Source organism: Bos indicus, chromosome 1 (genome assembly GCF_029378745.1).
Source record: "Bos indicus isolate NIAB-ARS_2022 breed Sahiwal x Tharparkar chromosome 1, NIAB-ARS_B.indTharparkar_mat_pri_1.0, whole genome shotgun sequence".
In the NCBI taxonomy this organism is placed as follows: Eukaryota; Metazoa; Chordata; class Mammalia; order Artiodactyla; family Bovidae; genus Bos; species Bos indicus.
In genome coordinates, this window is record NC_091760.1 from 143,032,813 (window position 1) to 143,059,882 (window position 27,070).

The following is a 27,070-nucleotide window of genomic DNA, read 5'->3' on the forward strand; positions in this document are numbered from 1 at the left end:
TTAAGGGGAGAGATATGGATGGTTTTCTAAAGAGTCATAATCTTCAATTATGAGTGTAATTATTAGGTTGATTTTCACCTACTTCCATACATATATGTCCTGGTTTATCACACAGTGGCATTCAGGCAGAGTCCGTAGAGGTGGTGTGTTTATTTCATGGTCATCACTCAGTCCTCCACTGGCGTCCTTGAGCAGCTTCTGGGTCCTGGGCTGGATGCTGAGATGTGCAGGTGAAGAAAACATAGCCTAAACTCAAGAGCTTCAGCCGAGATGAGAGGCAGGCTCAGAAACAAATGAGTTTGTTGCTGTATAAATATGCTTCCATCTACGTGTGTGCGCATGCACACACACACACACACACACACACATACACACACAGAGTGCTACAGGACCCCTGAAGAATGACTTCTCTCTACAGGTCCATGAGCTTTGGGGGAAATTCAGACCATTTAGGAACCCAGAAGAGGCACATGAACCAGAAGGCAGCGAGTCTCCAGAAGCCGCTCCCAGGCAGAAAGACAGACGGCCCCATGGTTCTCGGTGCGGGGCTGGGCCAGGCACAGAGGACCTTGTGTCCCACCTCACCGAGACGCAGCAGGCCAGCTAGGCTTTCTTTCCTTCAATGAGGGGGAAACATGGCCAGATGAGTAAATTTGTATTAATTAATTGATTAGAAGCCAACGTTGTTTAAGATTTCTCAGCAGAAACTTGATCCTTCTTGGTCATCACCAGCACATCTGTTTGCTGGAGGCTGGGCCCTTGGAAAATGCATCTGCCATTAAGCCAGAGCTTGGCTGCTACACACGTGCCCCAGTCCCACTGTCGTGCTTTGGAGACACTCTTGCCGAGGAGCCTTTGGACGCCGAGACCAGTACAGCTGCACCCGCACCTTGAGCTTCCTCCACCAGCGGTGGCTCCTGGGCCGGGTTGTGGGCCAGGGTCGCAGGGTGGGGAAAGCACAGCTAGACCTTCCTGGAAGCTCCTGCACAATCCAGGAGGCCTCTCCAGGAGAGAAGAGGAGGAAATCAGCTCCAGCAGTTTCCTCGGCTCCTGGCAGAAGCCCTCCTATTTAGGAGAGGGAGGCAACGGACAGTTTCTGTGGCCAACTACAGCATTCATGCTGTTGACCACTTTTCTAATACTGTTTGCAAGCTTTGTATAATATCACTAGGTTTTCTGCAATTCTCAAGTGTGCTCTCAAGTCACTCAGTTGTGTCCAACTCTTTGCAACCCCATGGACTGTAGCCCGCCAGGCTCCTCTGTCCATGGGATGCTCCAGGGAAGAAAACTGGAGTGGGTTGTCATTTCCTCCTCTAGGGGATCTTCCCGACCCCAGAATGGACCCTGTGTCTCTTGCATCACCTGCATTGGCAGGTGAATTCTTTACCACTAGTGCCGGCATAGCCATATTAAATACTAAGGTAATGAAAGAGAGGGAGAAAGAGAGACAGAGAGAGGAGCCATTTCTGGGGTACTGTCCTGGACATTTGAGGTCAGGTGGCTCCCTCATCCACTCAGGACCTTAATGTCCCACAGCTGCTTCTTCAGACCTGAGTCACCAGGGAAGACAGCCCACCCATCTATGAAGTGTTCCTCTGGCTGTGGTCGGGCTGCAGGTTAGGAGAGCCCAGCCCTCTCTCCTGGCTCCTGCTCTGGCTGGCTGTCAGGCGTGAGGTGAGTGCTAAGCTCTTTCCACAAGGAAAAAAGAACAAGATGGCAAACAGCTCCACCCATAAACCTCAAGACAGCAAATATCTCCATTGGGACTAAACATTTCTAGGTAACAGAGAAGTTGGTTATGATTTTGAATCACTATCACATCTCAACTGAAGCTGAAACCCCAATACTTTAGCTACCTGATGTGAAGAACTGACTCATTGGAAAAACCCTGATGCTGGGAAAGATCGAAGACAGGAAGAGAAGGGGACGACAGAAAATGAGTTGGTTGGATGGTATTACCAACTCGACGGACATGAGTTTGGGCAAGCTCCAGGAGCTGGTGATGGACAGGGAAGCCTGGCGTGCTGCAGTCCATGGGGTTGCGAAGAGTTGGACACGACTGAGCGACTGAATTGAGCTTAACTGAACTACATCTCAAATGGGTTCAAGCTGGTGGTGCAAAGTCCCTTTGGACTCAGATGCCAAAGCATGTTTTGCTTCCTGCTAGTATAATGTGTGCCACTGGCCCCGTGTGTGGTCCTGGGAAAATATTGTCTGTTTCACAGCTTGGTTTCCTCACCTGCAGGATGGGACTGTGAGTACACCTGTGTCATAGGGTTGGTGTAACCATGGAAAAGTCAGCACATGAAACAGGCTTAGAATGGGGCCAGGACACAGGACATGCCAAGGAATGCCTGCCCGTAGCGTTACCCAAGACCTTTCGAAAGATGTAAGCCAGCAAATATTTCCCAACAAAATAGCAGAAAGAAACCACAATAGGCTTGAAGTACATTTCTGGTGACCTCAAAGTCAGGTTTTCACAATCGAGATGATCACATATGAAATCTTTCATCTTTTCACAACTTGGATCTTCAATACTTGAGTTACCACTGCTCTCTTTTATTTATTTTTTTTTATTGGAGTACTACTTAATTTCTAACAGGGTGATTTTAATGACACTGAGCTTCCCAGGTGGCAGAGGATGAGAGAGTTGGATAGTATCACCAGCTCAATGGGCATGAACCTGAACAAACTCCAGGAGACAGTGAAGGGCAGGGAAGCCTGGCATGCTGCCGTCTTTGGGGTCGCAAAGAGCCACGTATGGCTTAGCAACTGAACAACAGCAACAAATTTTAATGGAGATACATGGGTTTAGACCAAGAAATGATCAAGTGCCATGATGCCATTATAGATTGAAATATGAAGAACTTGACGATTTCTCTTTCTTTTTTCCTACAGAACATTGTTTTTTATTGAAGTATAGTGGATGTACAGTATTATGTTAGTTTCAGGTGTTCAACATAGTGATTCAGCATTTAAATACATTATTAAGTTACTGAACAATCACTGCGGTAGGTCTGGTTACCATTTGTCCCCATATCAACCCGTTACTGTATTTTTGACTATATATATGTGCTATGTATTACATCCCTGTTGCATATTTATTTTATAACTGAAGTTTGTCCCCCTTAACCTCCTTCACCCACTTCACCCAACCCTCAACCCCTTCCCCTCCGTCGACCACCCAGGTGTTCTCTGTATGTGATAGTCTTTTCCTCCTTGTTCATTTGCTTTGCTTTTTAGATGTCACATGTAAGTGAAATATTTCCTTTATTTTTTTTGTATTAGTCTTTGTCTAATTTATTTCATGTAGCATGATATTCTCAAGATCCATCCACCTTGTCACCAATGGCAAGATCCCGGGGTTTTTTTTATGGCTGAATAATGTTCCATTGTTGGAGAAGGTAATGGCAACCCACTCCAGTACTCTTGCCTGGCAAATCCCATGGACAGAGGAGCCTGGAAGGCTGCAGTCCATGGGGTCGCTAGGAGTTGGACACGACTGAGTGACTTCACTTTCACTTTTCACTTTCATGCATTGGAGAAGGAAATGGCAACCCACTCCAGTGTTCTTGCCTGGAGAATCCCAGGGACGGGGGAGCCTGGCGGGCTGCCGTCTATGGGGTCGCACAGAGTCAGACACGACTGAAGCGACTGAGCAGCAGCAGCAGCAGCAATGTTCCATTGTATAGGTATGCCCCATCTTCTTTATCCATTCATCGGCTGATGGACACTTCCATATCTTGGCTACTATAAACAAGGCTGCTATGAACACTGGGGTGCATGTATCTTTTCTGAGTAGTGTTTTTTTTCAGACATATATCCAGAAGTGGAATTGCTAGATTAAATAGTCGCTCTATTTTTAGTTTACTGAGGAACCTCCAGACTGTTTCTCATAGTGGCTGCACCAGCTTGCATTCCTACCAATGGTGCACAAGGATTCCACATTCTCACTGACATTTGTTATTTGTGTTCTTTTTGATAATAGCCCTTCTGACAAGAATGGTTTTGATTTGCATTTTCCTGGTGATTATTGATGCTGAACATCTTTTCATGTGTTTGCCAACCATTGGTATGTCTTCTTTGGAAAAAAATGTCTATTCAGATCCTCTGCCCATCTTTTAAATTGGATTGTTTGCATTTTCTTGCTATTGAGTTGTATGAGTTCTTTGTATACTTTGGATATTAAACTTCTATTGGTTATATCATTTGCAAATACCTTCTTGCATTCAGTAGGCAGCCTTTTCATTTTATTGATGCTTTCCTTAGCTGTGCAAAATGCTTTTTAGTAAGATTTATTTTTGCTTTTCTGAGGAGACAGGTTAAAAAAATGATACTAATACTAATTTCAAAGAACCTACTGCCCATGTTTTCTTCTGCACATTTTGCAGTTTCAGGCAACGTTCATGTCTTTAAGCCCTGCTGAGCTTGTTTTTTGTGTATGGTGTGAAAATAGGCCAATTTCGTTCTTTTGCATTAGCTAAAGAGACTGTCCATTCCCCCACTGTATATTCTTGCCTCCTTTTTGTAGATTAATTGCCCATATAAACACGGGTTTACTTCATTCTGTTCCATTGATGTCTACGTTTTCATGCCAGTACCGTACTGTTTTGAGGACTGAAACTTTGTGTTTGATATCAGGAGAGTGATACCTCCAGCTTTGTTGCTCTTTCTCAAGATGCTTTTGTGAGCTACCATTACTTTCAAAGACAGCTGGGCAGAAACACTCAAAATAAAAATGGTCTTGTCGCTTTCTGACATGCAGAGAGATCTGTGCAGGAACTCTGATGCAGTGAAGTGCATCCTAGCAGTTTACCTGAGCTCCCCCTCCATATCTTCCTCCACCCTGCTCTAACACATGGCCCAGGAGGCTCCCTGGAGCTGGCCCTTCCCCAGGCACCCGGACCCATCTCTGATCTCCTTGGAACTCACCCATCTTTCCCACGGTTGCCTCAGGGCAAAGCAACAGATTCATACTCCAACAAAGTCACTTGTGATAAAGCACCCCTGGACAATGATTACATACCAAGGAATCTTCCTCTGTTACGCATGTGTTATGGGGACTTCAGAGGATGGGTGGGTACCAGGAGGGGCCTCTAACCTGTAGCTGTGCAGGAGATTTAACAGGCCCATATGGAGAGGTAGAGAAGCCCTAGTGTCTTAATGACATGAAACTGTCTAGTTGGCCTTCGGTAACATTGTGTGGGAGTTAGGTGGTCCTGACTTATTCCTTTCTTTTCTTACTCTGCTTCTGACTACTTTGATGTAATAGGGGATGATTCTGATCTCCCAATAAATCCGTTCCAACAGATCAAAGGAATTGAGCCTCTTGAATCAAGCTTACATGAACAATCAAGATTCATTCAATAAACTCCGAGTGATGAACTTGCTATGAAAGTCTATGTCCTTCAGAAGCAAGAGATAATGATACATCGAGGACCAATGACTACAAAACTATAATCACCTATAAGTTCCCACGTGTCAAAGGAGATCCTGGTACAAAAAATCGGTTTGGTTCTGGTACCTGGATGAAAGGTGTGGACAGCTGTGTCTACACTGAGAGCACTCCTGTAGGTCCTGGCTGCATATCTTTGCTGAGGGGCTTTGCAAGGGAGGAAACCAGATGGAAAAGTGGGAAAAGGTAGTGCTTAGGAGGTGTTCCTGCTTCTGTTCTTGGGAAGATCAGCAAGGAGGTTCAGGATCATTTTATTCTGATGCCCCTCTGGCTCGTCAGAGATCATAGAGGAAAATTGTTCTAGATGTGGAGGAATGAAAAGATGCTCCTTCATTCAGCTCTGCTGTTAGAATCTATGGAAGGATAGGAATATCCCCATCTTGGCAGGAACTCATGGTGGTAACTTGCCTTTAACTTGTCAAGTTTTCAGGTCCCTCTAGAAATGAAAACATACGTATTACCTTTTTCATCATGTCAAGTCATCTCTCCAATATTAAGATAAAGCATGAGTGAATGCTTGCCCAGTCGTGTCTGACTCTTTTCGACCCCATGAACTGTGGCCTGCCAGGGTCCATGGGATTTCTCAGGCAAAAATACCACAATGGGTTACCATTTCCTCCTCCAGGGGATCTTCCCCACCCACAGGTTGAACACACATCTCCTTGTGTCTCCTGCATTGCAGAGGATTCTTTACTGCTTGAGCCACTGGGGAAGCCCAAGATCAAATGAGTACCAGCATTTTGCCCTGAGGAGGGCATCAGAAGTTCACAATTAATGGGGATAAAATTGGTCTCTGCTCCATGTGGACCCCAGGTAAGTGTGAAATAGTTTCCCTGCCCTGTGCACCTCCAACCAGCCACACCCCACCTTCTCCATCTCCAACCTGAGACTTTTCCACAGTTCCCAGCTCTTAGCATCAGTGTTCCTGTGTCCTGCTCTGAGTTGTAACAATGATTCGAGCTCCCAGTAGGGAGAGAAAACTAGTGGATGAAAAATGGTGCAGTAACCTTTAGCATCAGAGAAAAAAGATGGGCTGATTCCCCTCGAGGTATGTGAGCTACTGGAAGGCCCTCCCACTGATGCTCAGAAGAAACAACTAAAACGGCAGGCCTGCTGGAAAGCTCTCGTGGAGGGAAGCATCTTCTGGGTTGTCCCCTGAGACATTTGAGGGGACGTGACTCACAGAGGCCTTCAGGGCCCGGGGCAGCCCTGGTTGATATGCTCCCCAGGCCTCAGGAGAGCCATCCACCTGCCCAGAAGAGCCTGCTCCTCCAGTTCTGGGGGGAAGGGGAGCCCTTTCTGACCATCCCACTTCCCCCAGCACGCCCTGGAGCCTCCTGCATCTGAACCACCAGATGCCTGATGAGAACCTCTGGAACGGGTGCTGGGACCCTCAGTGCTAGCAAGCAGCTGAGGGAGGTGCTCTGTACCCCAGGTTGGAACTCATCACTGTGCTGTGCGGCGAGTGTGGGGGTGGGCTCTCGGAGCTGGGCAGACTCAGGCTCTGCCCCTCATTAGCCTGGGTGGGGGCTTATGAGGATCCATCACCTGTAATATGGAGATGATCCCAGGGGCCAATAGCCAGGGCAGTGCTGAGGGAAATGGGCTGAGATATTAGGACACCTCCCTTCAGAAGCTCCCACAGTGATTTTGGAACCCTGCGCCTGACCTGCACTCCGCCCAGCTCAGGACTGAGCCAGGCTTCTTCAACCTGCTGCTGTGACAAGCCTCGTCACACAGACCCTCTGACCCCGCGAGCACCCTCATGGGGGTGCACCTCTGAGGCTCCCTGGGTGAATGGGAAGAGTCCTCTGCCCCACCCTTGTCCACTTGGCTCTCAGCCCACGTGACCCTCCCACTCCCCACCCACAGGTCCCTCCTCCCCCATCCCCCACATGGCTCTCAACCCCTTTAGTCCTGTTCACAGGCTGTCTGCAGCCACTGCAGTGAGGAGGCTGCGTTTTCAAATGTCTGTTTTCTGAGGGAGTGATGGGTTTCGGCTAAATTTTGTGCTGAAGAGTACCGCATGGCCCTCAGCACTGGGCCAGGCAGCAAGCTAACAGCCAAAGCACCCCAGCAGGTTCCCCCGCAGCCTGTCTGCTGCCCAGCAGTGGGCTGATAGCACACAGCTACACAATAGCAGGGCTGGAATTCTAACCAGGCCCAGGCCCAGGGCCTCAGCCCTGCCCTCCTGATGTAAGGCAAATATTCAAGGAAGAAGGAGTGGAAATTGACATCAAGGCACTTGAGCAGTTTGGTGCCATCTTAGCCAGCTGCTTTAAATGAAAAGAAAGTGAAGGTCACTCAGTCATGTCTGACTGTTTGAGACCCCATGGACTATACAGTCCATGGAATTCTCCAGGTTAGAATACTGGAGTGGGTAGCCTTTCCCTTCTCCAGGGGATCTTCCAACCCAGGAATTGAACCAGGGTCTCCTGCATTGCAGGTGGATTCTTTACCAACTGAGCTATCAGGGAGCATTTTAAAAGGTCTTGATCCCCCAGGACAGAAAGTAGATTACTGGCTGCCAGAGGACGAGATCCTGGCAACACAGAGTGACTGCTTCATGGAGTCTCATTTCCAGGAAATGAAAATGTTCTGGGTACAGGTCAGGCAGCAGCAACACAACATCCTTCATGGGCTGAATGCTGCCAGATTTGCACTTTAGGATGGTCAGCTTCACATTGCGTATATTTTGCCTCAATCAACAACAACAAAAAACCCCCAGCAAAACCAAAAACCAAAGTTCTTTAAAAGTGGTCCAAGGCCTGACATGGGGCTCAGCCTGGCAATCAAGTAGGTAAACACTGGCTGAATGCCCATAGGGTGGAAGGCCAGGCTGAGGTTTCTGCTGCTAGGGAGGGTGTCACCCCATGTTTGCTAAGCCATTGCGGTAGGACCTGGAGTCAGCTGGGCATTTTCTGTCCCTGGATGCTCTGTTCTTCCTCCCTCCATCTCCAGGGCTCTTCCTGCCCACCCTTGTCCTGCTAAGCCAACCTCACTGACCTGTCTCCCTCCTCCCACCCCCACTGTAGGGAGGCCCCCAAGGCACAGAGCCACCCAGACCCCTCCTGATTCCAGATGCTCCATCCCATCCTGGTTCCCCCAAAGTCAAACTCCCCAGTGGGCACTGAGGGCTTCCAGTCCAGACCACTCCCACCTGTCTCCATGCCTGCACGTGCCCACCTGACTGGTCTCCACCCCCAGGGCTGGTCCTCAGTCGCCCCTCCTGTTTCCCCAGTTGGCAGAAGTACATGATCCTCCATGTCCCAGCCACACTCGCCCTGTGTATGTCCAGCCCACCAGGCCCACCCTGCCAGGGCCTTGCTTGTGGGGTTAGCCGTGCCTAGTTCACACCCAGGAGCACAAAGTCACTGCTTGACAAATTAATAACTAATTAGTCACCTCCTGGCTCCAGATAGCAGGACTGGGGGCCCACAGAAAGGATGCTAGAGCTAGAATGATAGGCTCTGACATGAGCTGCAGGGGGCTTGGGGGCTGCACCCACCTCCATCTGCTCGTGAATCCAGTCCAGGAAGGAAGTGATGCGTGTGTAGACTCCAGGCTTGTTCACCTCGGCACAGCCGATGCCAAAGCTGGTGGCTCCCACCAGCTTCCACACCCTCCGTTCCTGACATACCAGGGGACCCCCGCTGTCTCCCTGGATGGCAAGGAAAGAGCAAAGGTAAGGGCACGAACAGACATTGCCACCATGTGTCACCTGTCCTGATGACAGGACCCTGCTTCACTGTATCACAAAATACAGCACGTGGATGGCGCTGCATCCACCACCTCCCCCACTGCCCTTCTGGAACTGATTTGCCCTCCTGAGGGTGAGGTCCTCGTCCTTTGGGGATGGTCCCCCTCCAGCTGTCTCCCTGCCAGGGCTCAGAGTCCTGAACCCACAAAGTCAAGGCAGCACGGGGAGCAGAGGGGTGCTTTCAGAGGGAGGATCTGCCTGGCCAGGGGCTTCAGCTGAACCAGGCAGTGTTGGAGTCTCGTCCACTGTGGCTGTGCAGGCTAGATTCACAGGTTTCCCCTGCCCTCTGCCCTTTTGGACCCCCTGGAAACTCTGAGACCCTCCTCGCCACCTCCGCCCAGCACCCAGGCAGAGGGGAGCGTTGAGTAAACACGGGCCTGGCCAGACAGGAAAGGGAACAATATCTTGAGCAAACTTCTTCCCACACCCTGTAAATTTGCTTTTCAGTCGGTCATAGGGACGTGCTGACGGTAGTCTGTCCTGAGGGCTGGGTCACCTTGCCCACGGCGTGGCCCCCAGACGTCACTGGGTGCCCCTACCTGGCAGCTGTCCACACCACCCTTCAGGTAGCCAGCGCAGAGCATGGACGGGGAGATGATGCCACCGTACACATCCCTGTGGTTGCAGACCTTGTTGGAGATGAGAGGCACGGCCGCATGGTTGAGGACCGGGGAGGCATCACCTGGGTCAGAGCAAGGGGATGGGGGGGTCTGTGCGGTGAGGGGGCCCCACCAGGAGCTCAGATGACTGCCTGGGGGTGGGGCAGCCTGACAGTAGACAGCCTGAGAGCTCTGTCCCCTAGTGAGTGGGCTGGGGGAGACCCTGCTTCATCCCACAGCCACTCATTTCCCTAAGGTCGCCAGTGTGGGAAGATGGGGCAACCACAGCCAGCAGGTACCCCTCCCCCAGGGCCCATCCTAGACCAAGCACTCGACTACACCAGCCCATTTAGTTCCCTGAACCCAGGTAACAGAAGGAAACTGAGGCTCGTGAGGTCCCACACACAGCCTTGGGGTAGAGCCTGGGGGTGGTCAGCAGAAACGTGTCCTCCAGGCCCCAACCCTCCAACCTGGGGCCCTGCCACCTTCCGTGGCAGAAGGGCCTTTGCGGATGTGATAAGACCTTGAGATGGGGACACCTGGGTGGGTGGACCTTAAATGTAATCCCAAGGGTCCTTCGAAGGGCTAGAGAAGGAGATGTGATGATGGAAGAAGCAGAAGTCAGAGAGGAGAGAGAGACTGGGGGACACCGTGCTGCTGGCTGCAAAGGGGGAGGAGGAGCAGGAGCAAGAGATGTGGGGGCCCCAGAGGCTAGAAAGAGGGGCACAGATCTTCCCCCAGAGCCTCGGGGAGGATGGCAGCCCCCACCCAGACACATTGATTTACAACTTCGAACGCCATAACTGTGAGGTGGTCCAGAGTGTTGCTTTAAGCCTCTAAGTTTGGGGTCATGTGTTGCAGCAGCGACCAGAAAGTAACAACATATCTGCAGTGGTTCAGCCTCACCCTCCTCACCCAGAGGGACGGACCCCCTCTAACTCCACGTGTTTGTAGACTGTGACCTTCACATCTTATGGGCTCACCACAGGGTACACCCCGCCTCTCCCTCCTCTCAGGTCTCAGCGTCCGGCTGAGGGTTTGTGCTCCCTCCTGACCATGACATGTCAGCGGGACGTTACACTGGGACACCAATAGGGAGCAGGCACCCGGGCCTCTTGGTTCTGGGCACACTGGATGCAGAATCTGGATCTCAGACCACTGACCTCCATCCTCTGTGGCCCCCCAGCCTGATGTCCAGCACAATTTTCCATCAGGAAAGTTCTCTTCGGAGTTGGGCAAACAGACTGGTTGGGTCATCTCTGTTTGGAGAGGAAACAAGAGAGCTTAGGCCAAGGAAGCTGCCGTCTGAGAAAGCCGCCACTTGGTGTCTGCCTCTCGGGGCTGGCGGTGGGGGTGTCTCCCAGAGAAAGGTCAGGTCCCTGGTCATGTGCTCAGATTGGGGACCTCTCCCCCACCAGAGCCCTAAAACAACCCTAGACCATGGCAACATGGGTGAGTCTAGACCACAGGTCAACCGTAGACCATGGCAACATGAGAGTAAATCTAAACCAGAGGTCAACTCAACCCAAGACCAAGGCAACACGGATGAGTCTGGACCACAGGTCAACTCAACCCAAGACCAAGGTAACATGGGTGAGTTTAGACCACAGGTCAACCATAGACCATGGCAACGTGAGTGAGTCTAGACCAGAGGTCAACATATTTTCTGTAAAGAGGAAAATAGTATACATTTTAGGCTTTGTAAGCCATGTGGTCTCCATTTCAACCCTTACCTCTGCCATTGTAGCGTTAAAGCAGCCACAGGCAGTGGTGAACAGGGTGGGCCATGTGTCAATAAAACTTTATTTAAAAGGAGGCAGAAGGTCCAATTCAACCCATGGGCCCTAGTCTGCCCACTCCTGGTCTAGACTGTGGGCACACTGCTTTATGGAACATCGCTCTGTGAATCTTCCCATCCCTCCTGACACATCTGGAGGCAATGAGCCTGCCTGTCCATGGGGGCTGTATCACATAAGCCCTCCACCAGAAGCTGTCACAGGCCCTTCACATGACCACATTCTGAGATACGAACTAAGCTTTCCAGGTAGGACAAAAATGGAAAGGTGGAGAAAGGACAAGGGCGCTCATTTTCAGTTTTATCAAAGTGCAAGTGTTGGCACCTCATTTTTTTATAACCAAGGATCATTAATCATAATTAGCAAAGGAACACCACCATTACAACTTCTCTTTGTTTTTCTAGAAATATTTGTCTCAGAGTGTGACGCATAGAGAATTCTGTGTGCTGTGTGATAAATGCGTTGATGACTCTACAGGCTCCAACCTACTGTTGGTCCTGAGCCAGGTTTCTGCTCCAGCAAGGGCCATGTTTGTTATACTCTACCTGATCTCCAAGCTGCTCTAGTCCTTGGGAAGAAGAAGGGGGCTTTTCCTGATTTAGGCAGAGGCTCATGTGCTCTGTCATAATGGCAAACAGCTGGAGAATTCTGTCCTGGGTGACTTTTCTGGTGTTTTTGAAACCTCCAATCATTAGGACTTGACATTTCCATGGGTAAACAGAGCTGCTGGACTCAGCAGCTGGTTGTGAGAGAATATTTCTGAGTATTTCCAGGAGTTGGAGATGCCCAGTATCTTCCAGTTTATACAGAAAGGGCCACAGAGAAGATCCCACCCCAGCCAGCTGGCCAGCCTGGGAGGCCTTCCCTTCCTCAGCCAAGGTCAAGATACCAGGCTTGTGTGTGGCACTGGCAGAGCACCTCACCAAAATAAGCACCAAACAAGGAAAAGTTCTTTGTCCCCAGGGACCTAAGACCCCCTTCTACCACCCACAGGTACCAGGTGGCCTGGTCTGGGGAAACCCCTTTAATCTCCAAGAGGCACTAACTGAAAGAAAGTAGCTCAGGTGAGACCTCAGTGGCCCCAGGCAAACCAAGTTGGCCAAACTAGAGCCACAGAGCCTCTGACGTCAAACAGTCATCAGAACCACAACCCACAAAAGTAGACCAAGACCTCACAGTAAACTTGAACAGGGTGACCGTCTGTTAAAACTGAAGATGTCTGTCTCCTAACATGCTGGCCCAAATGCCCAGGATGTGATTAAAAATTTCTCCTCATACCAAGAACCAGGAAAATCACAAGTTTAATGCAAAGAGACGATCAGCTGAGAACAATCAACACAGAAATGAATCTGGACATAGGACTAGACATTGGAATTACCTAGTGGAAATTGTAAGGCAGCCTTCATCAACATGCTTCAACAGGCAATTCAGATTCTCCTGAAACAATGATAGCAGGAAAAAGACAGATCCCGGACGTACCATTGAAAGTGACAGGCCCGGCCAGCTTCATGAGGGCGATGTCATTGCCCAATCTCTTCGGCTTGTACTTGCTGTGGTAGATGATTTTTTCCACCAGATGGGAGGGGGCTGGACTGTCTAGCAGGGAAACAAGGCCCACCTGGATGGTCCAGGACTTGGGGAGGTAGAGACTGAAATGAGACAGCCCCAAGCACTTTCACCCACAGATCACAAGTCTCCCGAGAGCCAGTGCTAAGGAGGTGGCAGGAGGTGCCCGCACAAGCCCTGCAGAAGCGCAGATCCACCCGTGTGTCCCCTAGACAGGCCTTGATCTCTGCAGCTCTGGGCATTTGAGAAATGAGCTCATCTTTCCATAATGGCCCATTCTCCATCAGAAATCGAAATAGAGGCAGGTGGAAATAACACGGACACTTGCTACTGTGTTTGGAAGTATTTTCTGTGGTTTTCTTCCATGCCAAACCCCCTAACAGAGATTGCTCTGGGGAGACCCCGCCCACCCCGCACCCCTCTCTCTCTCAGTCACAACATGGTCCATGGGAATGAGCTACGAGGAGGTCTAGGGGATTTGCATTGCTGGGTTTCCTAAACATGAGAGTTTCCTTCCCCTCTTTCTATCTTTTCTGTAAGAGCTGAAGGTCCTTAAAATGATCCTGGAGTCACCAATCCCACCTAGCTGACGGAGCTGAATCCACAGTGAGGATGGTCTGTGGACATGACCTTGTGACGATATGGTCTGTTTCACGCTTTCTTGACCTGCCTTGCTGCTGACCACCCAAATCAGCCTTGTCCCCATGTGGCCTGTACTGGACGGGGGTCTGTGGGAGATGAGAATGCCCCCCACCAGGAGGTCAGGAGAACTCACTCATAAACACAGTGGGCAGCTGTGACAACCCACAGTGGGGTGATGACGGACCCTCCGCACAAGTGGTAGCCCTGGAACTGCAGGCTGGCCTGCCAGGGCCACTGAGCCAGCGAGGATGTGTTTCCACCCACGATGCGGGGGCTGGAGCCCGTCCTCAGACCGCAGGCTGCAGAGGGAGAGGGAGCGGTGGGGCGGGTGCCTCAGGGGAGGGGAGGGGGCAGGTTGCCTGAGACGGGGGATGGGTAGGGTGCTGTGGGGTGCAGTGGGCACAGCCCATTGGAGCAAAGAGCTCGGAGCTAGCATCGACCTCCCCATGACACTCATGTCCCCAGGATGGTGACAGCGCTCCAGGAGCCGGGGAGCCTCATGAATGCAGGGGCTGACTTCTTCAGCTCCAGCCCTGCAACAAGAGCCCCCTGCCAGCGACAGGGGGCTCCTGCCCAGGCTAGGGCTGAGGGGTTGGACAGAGCAGGCTGTGCCCACTTTCTGGTGGGGGGAGGGGAAGGGTGAGTCAGGCTGTTGCAGTCACCACGGAGCGACAGAACTCTGTGCACTGTGGTCCTGTCTGCTGCTGAGGAGTCTCTCCAGGCTGCCTCCCCTGACCTGGCAGGTGGGGTCACAGAGCTCCCACCTGGCACCCAGGAGGAAGGGCCTGATGGCAGAGTGGTCCAAGCAGAGGGGACAGGAGCCTGTGAGCCAGGGCTTCCATCTGTTCCTCTCTGCAGTCCTGCAACTCTCACCTGAGCACTTCAAGGTAACCACGTGGCCCGAGGTACATCCCTCCCTAAAATGGAAAAAGAGTGTGTTTAATGAAACACCCTAGGCCTCAAAGAGTCAGGTACCACTGAAGCGTCTTAGCACTCACACACCCGAGGCCTGGGAACCAAACACTTTTTTTTTTTAACTTAAATCTTGGGCTAAAATAAATAAATAAATAAACTCTATTCCCCCACTCTTGAATACAGATTTCAATTTTTAGTCTATTAAAAAACAACCAAGTCATTAACAACCGGTGACCACAGTGAAGTATGGTGTATGTGTGACCACTGTTGAGTATTTCCAGGCTTTGTATAGCTAACGATAAGAGACATATAAAGAGCTATATTAGATAAACATATACTGGTATCATTTGCTTGTCCATTTTACCCCGATGTACTTCACTGGCCCCTGCGGGACACAGAATGTCCATGGGATGGTGTGACAGGCTCCTCTGGCACCAAATCCTTGCAGCCGGGGACACACGCATGTCAGACAGGAAAACCCACCCTGCGAACCCTCTGTAAATTCCTGCCTCTAGAGCCCAGGCCTGTCATTCAATCATGCAAGAAAAAGCTGATGTCACCAGCCCAGGGTTTTAGGACCCAAGAAATGAACTGTCCCTGAAAACTGCATGTGGGTCCAGGGGGGCGATTGTCAACTCCACGACGGCAGGCTGAGGACTATTGTTTCCTGGAGCAAAGGGTATACTCCTCTTGGGGTTTGGTCCAAGAAATCAGGAAGAGTATGGAATGTGGGTTCAGAAAGCCTGTGGACCTCCTTGCACAGGCAGGTGACCCCTCTAAGCTTCAGGCGCCTGTCATTTATGGATACCTCATTTCACCTTCCTTAGAGATCTCCTGGAGAAAGAAATGGCTACCCTCCCCAGTATTCTAGCCTGGGAAATCCCATGGACAGAGGAACCTGGCAGGCTGCAGTCCATGGGGTCGCAAGGAGTCAGACAGGACTGAGCGACTTCACTTTCACTTTTCACTTTCATGCACTGGAGAAGGAAATGGCAACCCACCCTAGTGTTCTTGCCTGGAGAATCCCAGGGATGGGGGAGCCCAGTGGGCTGCCGTCTATGGGGTCGCACAGAGTCGGACACGACTGAAGCGACTTAGCAGCAGCAGCAGCAGCAGCATTTCACCTTCCTTAGAAGATCTCCTGGAGGAGGAAATGGCTACCCTCCCCAGTATTCTAGCCTGGGAAATCCCATGGACAGAGGAATCTGGCAGGCTGCAGTCCACGGGGTCACAAGGAGCCCGACACGACTGAGCGACGGACTGACTGACTGACTTACAAGTTATTTGGAGAAACATTTAATACAAATGGTGAACATTAAAGTACTTTGTAAATAAAGTTACCTTTCTTTCTTAATTCCTTTCTTTCTAATATTCCCCCTCCTTCCTTCCCTGCCTTCTTTTCCTAAACACATCTGCAGTGCCCACTGTGTGCCCAGCCAGTACCGCACTTACCTGCATCAGGTGACCACTTCATCACCCTTCCTCCGTTTCTCTGCTGGGCTGTATCTGCCTGGTTTGGGGTTAAGTTCCTGTACTCCAGCCTGATGTGTCCACCCTATCTAACCAAACTGGCCAAGCCCTCAACCTGCACTTGGAGAACACAACCTCATGCTCAAACTCAGTGCATGACTAGACAGAGTGGACCCAGCACCAGCTGGCACTAACCTCGTGTACACCGAGTGGTGTAAAGCAGTCACTTTGTCGTCTGGCAAGAGGTGATTGATGGACACGAAGTCCTCTCGAAACTGCTCTTCGAGAGAATCCACTCTGAGGGTGTCTGAACTCACGTAGCTGCAAGCACATTGGAAATGCAGACCTGACCTGAGAAATTCACTCTGTGCCCCAAATCACCCTGGGCTCAAGTCATAGTGTCAGAGGTATCACACTGTGTGGGGGGGAGGGAAGGTCCTGGTGTGCTCCTAAACCATCAGTGGCTTCCTTCTGCCAACCTAGCAAGGCATTTCAGACCTGGAAGAGTCTGGGACAGCCCCCTCCCTGAAGCCCATTCACCCACCCCTGGCTCCAGGCACATGGGAGAGAGGACTACTTCCTGATGTAGCTAGGTGGACCCCGCCTTGATGCTGCCTAAAGCAAGTCCCAGAAGGGACAGAACATGGAACTCATTGGGGTGTTTTCAGGTGGGCACCAAAATGGGGTTGCCTAGAAACCCAGGTAGGAATGGAAGATTTTCCCAGGCTGCCCAGAGCTGGTGGGGCTCCTGTTACAGAGATGAGCAGTAGACAGAGCACTTTGTGGGGCTCCAGGACAAGTCAATGTTTGAAGGGCCAGTGGAGAATGATGAAGAGGACATAATTTTTTTCAGATCAGGTGTTGGAAGAGTTATGACATAGCAGGACGTGGAACAAGCAAAAGACAAAGTTGCTGAGTTGCTTCACTCTTGAACTCACCAACTTATCACACAGGACTTCATCAGGTCGCTGTAAATGCAGAGGGGTGGGGCAGGCGGCAGGCACGGGATGCAAAGTCCAGCCGGGTTTGGTTTGGAGGAAAATGTAATCAAGGCCGTGGCACTGACCCTCCCAGCCTCCCCAGGTATTGCTCAACCCACTGATACAGCAGGTGCCAGGTGAAAGAGCCAGTCGTCACCGAGATGGAGGTCCCAGTGCAGGTGGACTGGGCTACAGGTGGGGCAGTAGGGATGACGCAAAGGGATCCCAAAGGCTGCTACTGGAATCCCACAAATCGTCAAAGTCTCAGTGGTAACAATAGCCATGACCGAGTCTTACAGGGTGTCCCTGTGGTCCAGGCTGGCTCTGAAGCACTCAGATACTTGAGCCTCACAGCGACCCTCTAAAGCGGGTACTATTATTAGCCTTAATTCTGAGGCCCAGTCACATGACAGGGCTGCGCGTGCACTGGGATTTGGACCCAGGCAATCTGAGTTGTCTGGAGAAGGAAACGGCAACCCACTCCAGCGTTCTTGCCTGGAGAATCCCAGGGATGGCGGAGCCTGATGGGCTGCCGTCTATGGGGTCGCACAGAGTCGGACACGACTGAAGCGACTTAGCAGCAGCAGCAGCAATCTGAGTTGTCAGTCCATCTTTTCTTTTTACCACAGACCTCTGACACAGATGCTGTAGTACACAGGGATCAAAGGAGGGCTTTCAATAGAGAAGTAGAATAAACAAGAATGGATACAGAATAAATCTTAAAACTGGAGCAAGAGATAGGGAAGCAAAGAGTAAGTTTAGAGGGAAGAAAAAAGGACACTGCTGAGGTGATAGCCCAGAATCTCGCATCCACTGGACTTACCCTGAGAGGGAGCAGGGAATGACCATCCCGGCAGATGGGGAGGCGTGAGCAAAGGAATGAGGGGGCCAGGAAGTGTTGGAGCCAGGGAGGGGGGTCACTGGGCCCTTCTGCTTGATGGAGAGGAGGTCAAGGATTCCAGAAGGGGAAATATTCCAAGAGGGAGAGGCAGGGGAGGCAGAAGGGAAGAGGAAGGGACGCCCCCTAGTGAGGCCAAGAAACCACCTACCCAGGAGCAGAAATGTCCAAGGGAAGCTTTCAGCTGTGAGCCATGGTGGTGCGGCTTGTGTGTATATCTGGGTAATTGGTGCGAGTGTGTGTGTGTGTGTGTGTGTGTGTGTGAGAGAGAGAGATACGGTGTTGCGTGATGTGATATATGCATGGTGTGTAGTCTGTGAGTATGGTGTGTTTGCAGTGTGTGTGTGGTGTGTGTAGTGTGTAAGAATTGCATGGTGTGTTTGCAGTGTGTATGTATGTATGTGTGTGTGTGGCGTGCAAGCTTCCTCCAAGTCTACGAGGAGTTGAGCCTGTGTCATTTCTGAGGGCAATTGTGGGAGTGATTTGCTATCGTCATGGGCCTAGAAGTGCAGCTGATTCCTGAATTCAGGTCATTGCTGGAGAAGAGGAGGCGGGTCTCAGGGATACAGGCTGGAGGGCAGGTTTCACCGGTTTGGGAGGAAGGACCTAAGAATACGATACTTCACATTTTGCAAGTCCAGGGTCCCTGGATTCAGAGCACTGAGGTTTTGATGCCCATTTCCTTGGGTATAAACAGGGATGTTCACGTTCTGTGGGTAGTATGAGCACTCAGAGCCCGCATGCTTTTAATCCTGAGAATCCGGAGCAAAGGGGAGCAAGAGAAATGTCCTGGGCAGCTGCTTGGGAGTCTAAAGGAAGAAGCCAGGAGAGGAGAGGGGCTGCATCAGGGCCAAAATATGTCGACCCAGTGCGAAAAGTCACATGGGCAACACAGACGGCTGAAATGCAGAGATTTTACTGCAAGAGTTCTTTTTCCTAGTTAGTGCTAAACAATTGTTTTAAATGATTAGACTTCCATTAAATTACTGACTTCTCAAACTTAACTCTCTGGGGTTCCTTGGGAAGTGGGACCAAGCAGGGTGGTGACTGGAAGCTTCCCTGCAACTGTGGTCAGAGGAACCGGGGGTTCGGTCTTCAGCTCTGAAGCTCTTTACTGAATGCTTGCACCTAGGATCCTCGCCTGAGATGCCTCCAAACATGCCATGCCCCTTTGTGTGTCAGGACCTTGGTTTGCGCATGCACCGGTGATGTCAGACATCGTGAGGTTGCCATGAGGATATTGAGGTGCCCTGTGGGTGCTCAGATAAACAGCAGCTGTCTGCCCACCTCGTGACCGCTGCTTGTGTCCTGCCTACCGCTGGATGCTCTGAATTACCTTGGAAACCCAAGCTGGGCACAGGCGACAGTCGCATGGTGACTCTTCCAGTCCTCCGCGCACACGGTCCTCCAGGTGGCAGCCGTGAACACCTGGAGCACAGCGTTCTGGCCACTCACACGGACTGGCCGGCACACAGGAAGACAGGTTGTTAGTGCCCCGAAGGGCCCTGAGACCCGGCAGAGTTTCTCTGAAGCCAGCCCAGATCCTCCTGTGCTGAGTCTGACCTTCCCCTGACCAGCATCCCACCCCCACAGGGCAGCCACAGTTCTTATCATCTGGACCTGAGTCTCTTCCAATTGCTTAAGGAGTCCCCCCAACTTAATTTAAGGTCCATATAAGGCCCTCCCTTAACACCCAGCCCAGAGTCTCCTGGGGTGAGTGCCAGTTGGGTCCCAGGTCTTGAGAATGGTGTTGCCTTGGACCCATTTCACAGATGAGGAAGGTCAAGGCCGAATTTAACTGAAGTCCTCCTGCTTCTACAGTGAAAAGGCATGACTTTACCACATCGGTACTCATCCTCCCCGTCTCTGCAGTCTGACACCCCGTCGCATCGAGCCGTCAGCTCAATACACTTAAAAGACGACCGGCACTTGTACTTCCCGGAGCAGTCAAAGTGGACTGAGGAAAGGAGAGGGGGTGTCAAGGAAGGGCTGCTTCAGTGTGCCCCACAGACAACCATGCACCTGCCACACAGCCTTGAACTTGCTCCAGAGTCATAAAAGCTGCATTGAAACGGCAGCCCTGCCAGTAACCTGTTCCCCTCAGCCCAGTTTCTCTTCTGGATTCCAGAGGGTGGGGCAGCTGCCCCCGGCTGTGTCTCCCTAAGTGGCGTCAAGCCACAACTCAAGATGAATTTAGACTCTGGAGACTCAAGGTCAACAGAGAAAGTGCATGGCTGCGGCTGACTGGCTGAGCCAGTTGAGCAAGAAGCCCTGAGGGTGGACCCTGGTCTCCAGTCTACCTCCTGTCATCTCTGACCCTGGGTGAGAAATGAGGGAACTGTGGACCCCAATGGCGAGCACGTGGAGAGTTAAACTGATCTGAGAGCTCCTTATTTGAGGAGTAAATGAGAAGTTGTTCCCTATCAGAGACCATTCAAATGATGCACTTTCTCCAAAGCTGCTTGCACCTTATTTGAAACCTGGCTTGGCCCAGCATGAATGGCCTCCTTGTCTCCTCCACCGGCTCCCACCCGCTCCTGCCTGTGGGTTCAGTTTCATCAGCTGCCTTTGGACACATCTAACAAGGCAGGCTCCTTAGTGACAAAGCCTCCAGCATGGCCAAAGGCTCTGACTGGGGCCCTCCAGAGTCCTGCAGGCAAATAAAGCTCAAATCAGCAAACCCAGAGAGTGTTTGCCTCAGGCTGTGCAGTGGCCCTGGGAGGAAAGGGGACCTTATGAGAGTCTAAATGCTTAACAAGTATTTGAGAAGCTACTAAATAATGGATGGTACTCACTGCCCAAACCGATGGCCAGCGCTAATATCAATGCAATTATCCCAATGACGATGATGGGAAAGAACTTCAATGGCAGCAGAGACAGGATCTGGGCAGCCACCTCATCGGCATCTAGAAACCAAAAAGTGGGGAGGGAAGAGCAAAAGGCCATGGCACTACAAATTTGAATGAAAGAAAACAAAATTTAACTATTCCTCTGCCTGTCCTCAATGCAGAGAATGTTCCAGCCGAAGAAAGCTGACTCAGGGGAGTGACGGCCTACCAGGGGCACGTTCTCTAAAATTTGAGCCCTATGCTCCCTGACTCCAACCCAGTTCTATTCATTCTCCACTTGGGGATGATCTGATGGGTTTAACTGTGTCCCCCTGACATGTTGACATGTTTATGCTCAACCCCTCATACCTCAGAATATCATCTTATTTGGACATAGAGTCTTTACAGAGATGATCAAATTAAAACAAGGTCATCAATATGGGCTTTAATCGAAAATGATTGGCATCCTTATAAACAGGGGAAATTCAGACACAGACCAATACACGAAAAGGGAAGATGATGTGAAAAGACACGGGCAGAACGCCAGGTGAAGACGAAAGCAGAGACTGGGGTGACTCATCTATAAGCCAAGGAAGGCATGATTATCAACAACCCCCATAATCTAAGAGGCAAGGAAGGATTTCCCCGCAGGTGTTGGAGGGAGTAATGCCCTGTCATCACCTTGGTTTCAGACTTCTAACCTCCAGATGAGGAGGTAATAGATTTCTGCTGTTTTAAGCCATGGAGTCTGTGGTGTTGGTCACCCTAGGAAACGAATACAGAGGGGAGGTAGGACCCCACCTCTCCTACAGAAGAGGGCAACATGTAAAATCCAAACAGGGTGCTCTCAGGAGAGGAAGAGCAGGGACTTTTGAAAGGGTCACCAGATGGCATGCAGGTCATTCTCCACCAGTCACGGGTGCAGACACTGATGGCCTTCATTCCAGACCATCTCTTGGAGAGTCCCCCTGCCTGTGCTTGGAAACTCACAACTTGAAGCGAAGAAAGTGAAAGTTGCTCAGTCCTGTCCAACTGTCTGTGACCTCGTGGACTGTAGCCCACCAGGCTCCTCTGTCCATGGGATTCTCCAGGCAAGAATACTGGAGTGGGTAACCATTCCCTTCTCCAAGGGATCTTCCCAACCCAGGGATCAAACTCGCATCTCCTGTATTGAAAATTCTTTACCATCTGAGCCACCAGGGAAGCCCCCTCTGGCAATAAAGACTGTGGTTGTAAAATGATCAGTAGCATTCCAAGTTGTCCAAAACAGAAGAGAATTGGGAAACAAAAATGAGAAGGAGTGAAGAAATAATAGAAAAGGAGAAAAGTGTAAAGAAGAAAAGGGCACAGGGCGGGTGGGGGGAGAGAAGAATGAGGGGACGAGAGAAGCACACTAGGCTTAGTGCCAAGGGTGCAGAGCAGGGTGGAGGAACCACTGGCACGGCCCTTGTTTAGCCTTGGATGGAGGAGCAGGTGGCATGTTCCAGGCTGCACTCTCAGCACCCAGAACAGCAGTGGCCACACTGCAGTCCTCAATAAATGTTAGTAGATTGAAGGGAGGGAGGGAAGAAGGGAGGGATGGGCACATGGATGGACGGATGGATTGTTTCAGGATAATGAAGGCGGTTTTATCTCAGGGTCAGAGACCAGTTCTTTCCAGGATGACCAATTCACTGTCAGCAAAGCAGACTCCTCCCTTCTACCTTCCCTGCCCAGGAGGCCTGCCCCAAACCAGTCAGTCTCCCCACTGAGATGCCCACTCTCCAGTCTCACTTAAAACTCAGCGGGAGCCCTGAATGGCCGCTCATCCTCCTAACTGTTCTGTAGCTAAGAGGGAGATTTAGGAAGTAAGCCCTTACTGTAGATTCAAGTGCAAGTCATTCAGTCGTGTCTGACTCTTTGTGACCCCATGGAATTCTCCAGGCCAGAATACTGGAGTGGGTAGCCTTTCCCTTCTCCAGGGATCTTCCCAACCCAGGGATCGAACCCAGGTTGGCCACATTGCAGGTGGATTCTTTACCAGCTGAGCCACAAGGGAAGCCCAAGAACACTAGAGTGGGTAGCCTATCCCTTCCCCAGGGGATCTTCCCAACCCAGGAATCAAACCAGAGTCTCCTGCATTGCAGGTGGATTCTTTACCAACTAAGCTATCAGGGAAGCCCCAAAGAAAGTGAAAGATGCTCAGTCCTGTCTGACTCTCTGTGATCCCATGGACTAGTTCTTGAGGCCAGATTACTGGAGTGGGTAGCTTTTCCCCTTCTCCAGCAGATCTCCCCAAACCAGGAATCGAACTGGGGTCTCCTGCATTGCAGGAGGATTCTTTACCAACTGAGCTATCAGGGAAGCCCCTGTAGATCCAAAGATTTTCCTTTGGTTAGAACTTTTGTATCAGCTCACGTTTGCCCCTTTACAGCTCCTCAGCCGCATGCCCTGTGGGCCCCGTCCTGGCCCCCCTTCCTCCTTGCTGTCTTTGAGGGCAAGCTTGGAATAAAAAGCAAAAGCATAGTATCTCTCCAAAGAAGGAATGCAAATGACAAACAAGCACAAAAGACCCTTCAATCTCTTCAGAAATAGAAAGAAATAAAAAGCATATTAGACATAATTGTGTATCAACTTTGCAGTGTATTATTATTAGTATTATTCCTGCTGAAGTCCAGGCGAAAAGAAATAGGTCTCCACTTAACAGTCAATAGGAGTATAATTTGTGTAAACTTTTGGAAAGTCAAACTGGAAATATGTATTGGCAAAGAATCCGCCTGCAATGCACAAGACCCTGCTGGAGAAGGAACAGGCTACCCACTCCAGTATTCTTGGGCTTCCCTGGTGGCTCAGCTGGTAAAGAATCCACCTGCAATGCAGCCAGCCTGGTTCGATCCCTCGATTGGGAAGATCCCTGGAGAAGAGAAAGGCTACCCATTCCAGTATTCTGGTCTGGAGAATTCCATGACTGTATAGTTCGTGGGGTCACAAAGAGACACGAATAAGTGACTTTCACTTCGCATTAAAAAGCTTAAAAATGGATAGAATATTTGACCTATTAATTTCACTTCTAGGAATTTATTCTAAAAAGTCATCAGAGATGTACACAAATCTCTACAAACAAGTACACTTAAAGGCATGACCTTGATAATATTGATACATGGACACATGAAAATAGCCTAAGTATCCCCAAAAAGGAGCTGGTGAAATAGCAAGTGGTATAGAAATGCTTAAAATGATAAAGAAGAGGACTCGGCAAACTTTTTTGTGAAGGACCCAATTTAAATGTTTTCAACTTTACGGGCCATATGGGTCCCTCTCACCATTCCTCAACTCTGTAGACAGAAGCCAGACAAAATGTGAATAAATGGATGTCTGTGCTCCAATAAACCTTAATTTATAAAAACAGACGATGGGCCAGATTTGGCCCAGGAGCCATTGTTGGACAACCTTAAAAGGCTATTAATTACTTAATGCCATGGAAATATGAACATGATATTTTTAAGTTTCAAAAAAGCTTCAAAATTTTACAAATAGCATAAGCAGACCTCATTTTATCACTCTTTTCCAGCCAATATTGCAGTTTTCATAAATTGAAGGTTTGTAGCAACAGATAATGGCTAATATTATTTAGAAATAAGTTAACTGTTTAATTAAGCTAAAACTCAAGTTTTAACTAGGTATTATGTACATTGTTTTTATACATAATGCTGTTGCACACTGAATAGACTACAGTAGAGAATAAGTTTGACTTTTACATGTATGGGGAAATCAAAAAAGTAATATGACTCAATTATAATATTTGCTTAATTGGTGAATTAAGTGGTCTGGAACCAAACCCAAAATGTCTCTGGGTTCTCCCTTTATATGTCACTTTCAAAGGGAAACACAGATATGTTGATAGGATAGGAAAAAGGCAAGAAAACCTAAAAAATGATATAGTGTTATCTCTGAGTAAGAGTATAAAATTGTGGGTCATTTCAAAAAATCTTTTTGATTAACTATATTTTCTAAATTTCTATCATGAACAATGCATTGACTTATTTTAAAAGAAAAGTTTTTAAAAGTTTTTACTCTTTCCTGAAACTAGGAATTAATCACGGAGAAATTTTCAAAAATGAGCAGAAAAGAATATGTAAACTGCTATTGGTTTTCATATGATATATATTATACAGTACTAGCAACAATTATATGTCAAATGATGCCAAATGGCCATGTAGATTATACATCTACTTGATGCAAAGTTGTAATCCTATTTTAAAAAAGGGGGCGGCGTGTTTATAAAACCAAGAAAATACAAGGAACAATACATGTCTCTCTCTGCGCTGTAGATGAGCATGTACTTATAGACAAGGACACAGAGAAAATAAAGAAGATAGAAAACCCAGCTAAATGTTGGTGGCCAGGTGATTGCAGGGCACTTTTTTCTTTAATTTGCACCAATGCTAATTTTTGAAAAGTGTTTAAATTGTGTATCTTTTCCCTTACACACCTCTTCTCCCACCTCGCATTCATTTACATCAATTGTCCAAGTGGTTTAGAAGGAATCATATGACAGCCCCCTACACTGTGCTTTCTGGAACCTCAGCAGAGCCCCCACATGTCACTCTGCTTAGCCCCCAGTTCAGTCTTCCTGACCACATCCGGGACCAGGAGCCTCAGATTCCTGTGACAAGTTCTGATAGGTTCTTGCCAAAAGGATCCTAACCAGGTATTAAGGAGCCCACCATTTGCCCAAGCGTTTATGACCCATTTACAAAACCAACTTCCCTTCCTTTAGTTGCTAGAAGCAACTCCGTCACTTGCTGTTGAATTTTAATCTAGGCATCTGACACCTTCAGGGGACCCAGCTTATTTTAAGTTTTCTGGAGGGGCTGGTGACCACTGATTGTCAGGACTTCCTGGAGATCTCAGAGATTTCCTGGCCAGGATCTGACCCCTAACTTCCCAGGAGAAATTGGAGCCTCAATTTCTGAAAACTTCCATCCAGAAAAAAACCAATTGTCTCCAGGGAGTTGTTCAAAGAGGCCTGAACAAAGTGAAGGCCTTTTTAATGCTCCTTCCCTCTGGGATTCTGCAAACCCGAGGAAGTGGCCTGTGGATGTGAGGACTCCTGGGGAGATATTTCTACAAGGGACCTTCAGCCACATGGATCATCCATATCTGGGGGGTGAGGTGGGGGCAGACATCACACCTGGTCCCGCTTACCTGGTACAACAGGACTTATTTTCAAATCGTCAAGGCCGAAAAGTGATCTGAAGGAGAAGGGGGCTTCAGCAGCAGGCGGGTCGTTCTCCCCCATCGTGACTATTTCAGGACCTCGGAGGCCGGGCTCCACCTCCACCTCCACCTCCTTCTCGGGAAAGAGCAGAGAGTACTTGCTTCTCTATTTAAAGTATTCACATCAAAAGAATCTTTGTTGAGAGAAATCTTTGAAATCTGACAATCCACATAAAACGCACTTGGTCCCGATAAATCAAAACTATTTGTCCGGGGAGAATGCATCTTTTTTTTTTTTTTTTTTCTGAGCCCCAGCAGATAACAGAGAAACGTCGAGAGAGAGCAAAAAACTATGAACATAATTCTTCCAAACATGATTTTCCCAGTTTGCTCAACCAATTTTCAGCTCAATTGAATAGCACGTCGTTAGAGATATGCCGGTTTATAATTTAGAAGTCAGTGTGCCGTAATTTTTCAGAAGATAAATTACTTTCAAACACTTTCCTCCTGTCTTTCATCCCCCATAAACTTGACCTTTTGCCTGCACAGGTGATAACACATACCGTAGTCATAAGTTTTGATACTTACATGATGTCCGTGTCCCTAAAATGCAGACAGCACCAGGGAAGGGATGGTCATCCCCAGTATTTGGAGCTTCCCATAAACACAACCCTTTCCTGGCTCGCACAGGCTTGACCTAATTAAGGATGGGAGTATCCTTGGCCTCTGGGTGCCCAGGCCCCCCTTCCCTCGCAAAGGGAGGAGTGGCTGGGCACTGACCATAGGCTTGCACCAAAGCTACACTGGGGCTCTGTTCCCACCAAAAGAATTCCACTTGTCGCGAAGCTGGACAGGTGAGAAACCTTTGGAAGTCATTTCCAGTAACTCAAAGAAGGATGGAGGGGGCAAGGAAGGGGCCTAATGTTCCCAACGAAATTCCAGCTTACTCTCCCAGGACTCAG

The 27,070-nt window shown here is 49.6% G+C and overlaps 1 protein-coding gene across 1 annotated transcript; it reads right to left on the minus strand.

Annotated features, from left to right (window-relative positions):
* Positions 1 to 5,873: 5,873 nt before the first annotated feature.
* On the minus strand, positions 5,874 to 26,652 carry TMPRSS3 (transmembrane serine protease 3). The gene is made up of 12 exons (XM_019968160.2): positions 26,097 to 26,652; positions 20,877 to 20,987; positions 19,922 to 20,038; positions 19,418 to 19,541; positions 16,399 to 16,524; positions 14,692 to 14,735; positions 13,952 to 14,117; positions 13,090 to 13,259; positions 10,978 to 11,073; positions 9,755 to 9,897; positions 8,964 to 9,116; positions 5,874 to 5,891 (listed from the first exon to the last, which is right to left on the minus strand). The coding sequence occupies exons 1-12, from the start codon at positions 26,188 to 26,190 to the stop codon at positions 5,874 to 5,876; spliced, it is 1,362 nt and encodes a 453-aa protein (XP_019823719.1). The 5' UTR covers positions 26,191 to 26,652.
* Between the last annotated feature and the right edge of the window lie 418 nt (positions 26,653 to 27,070).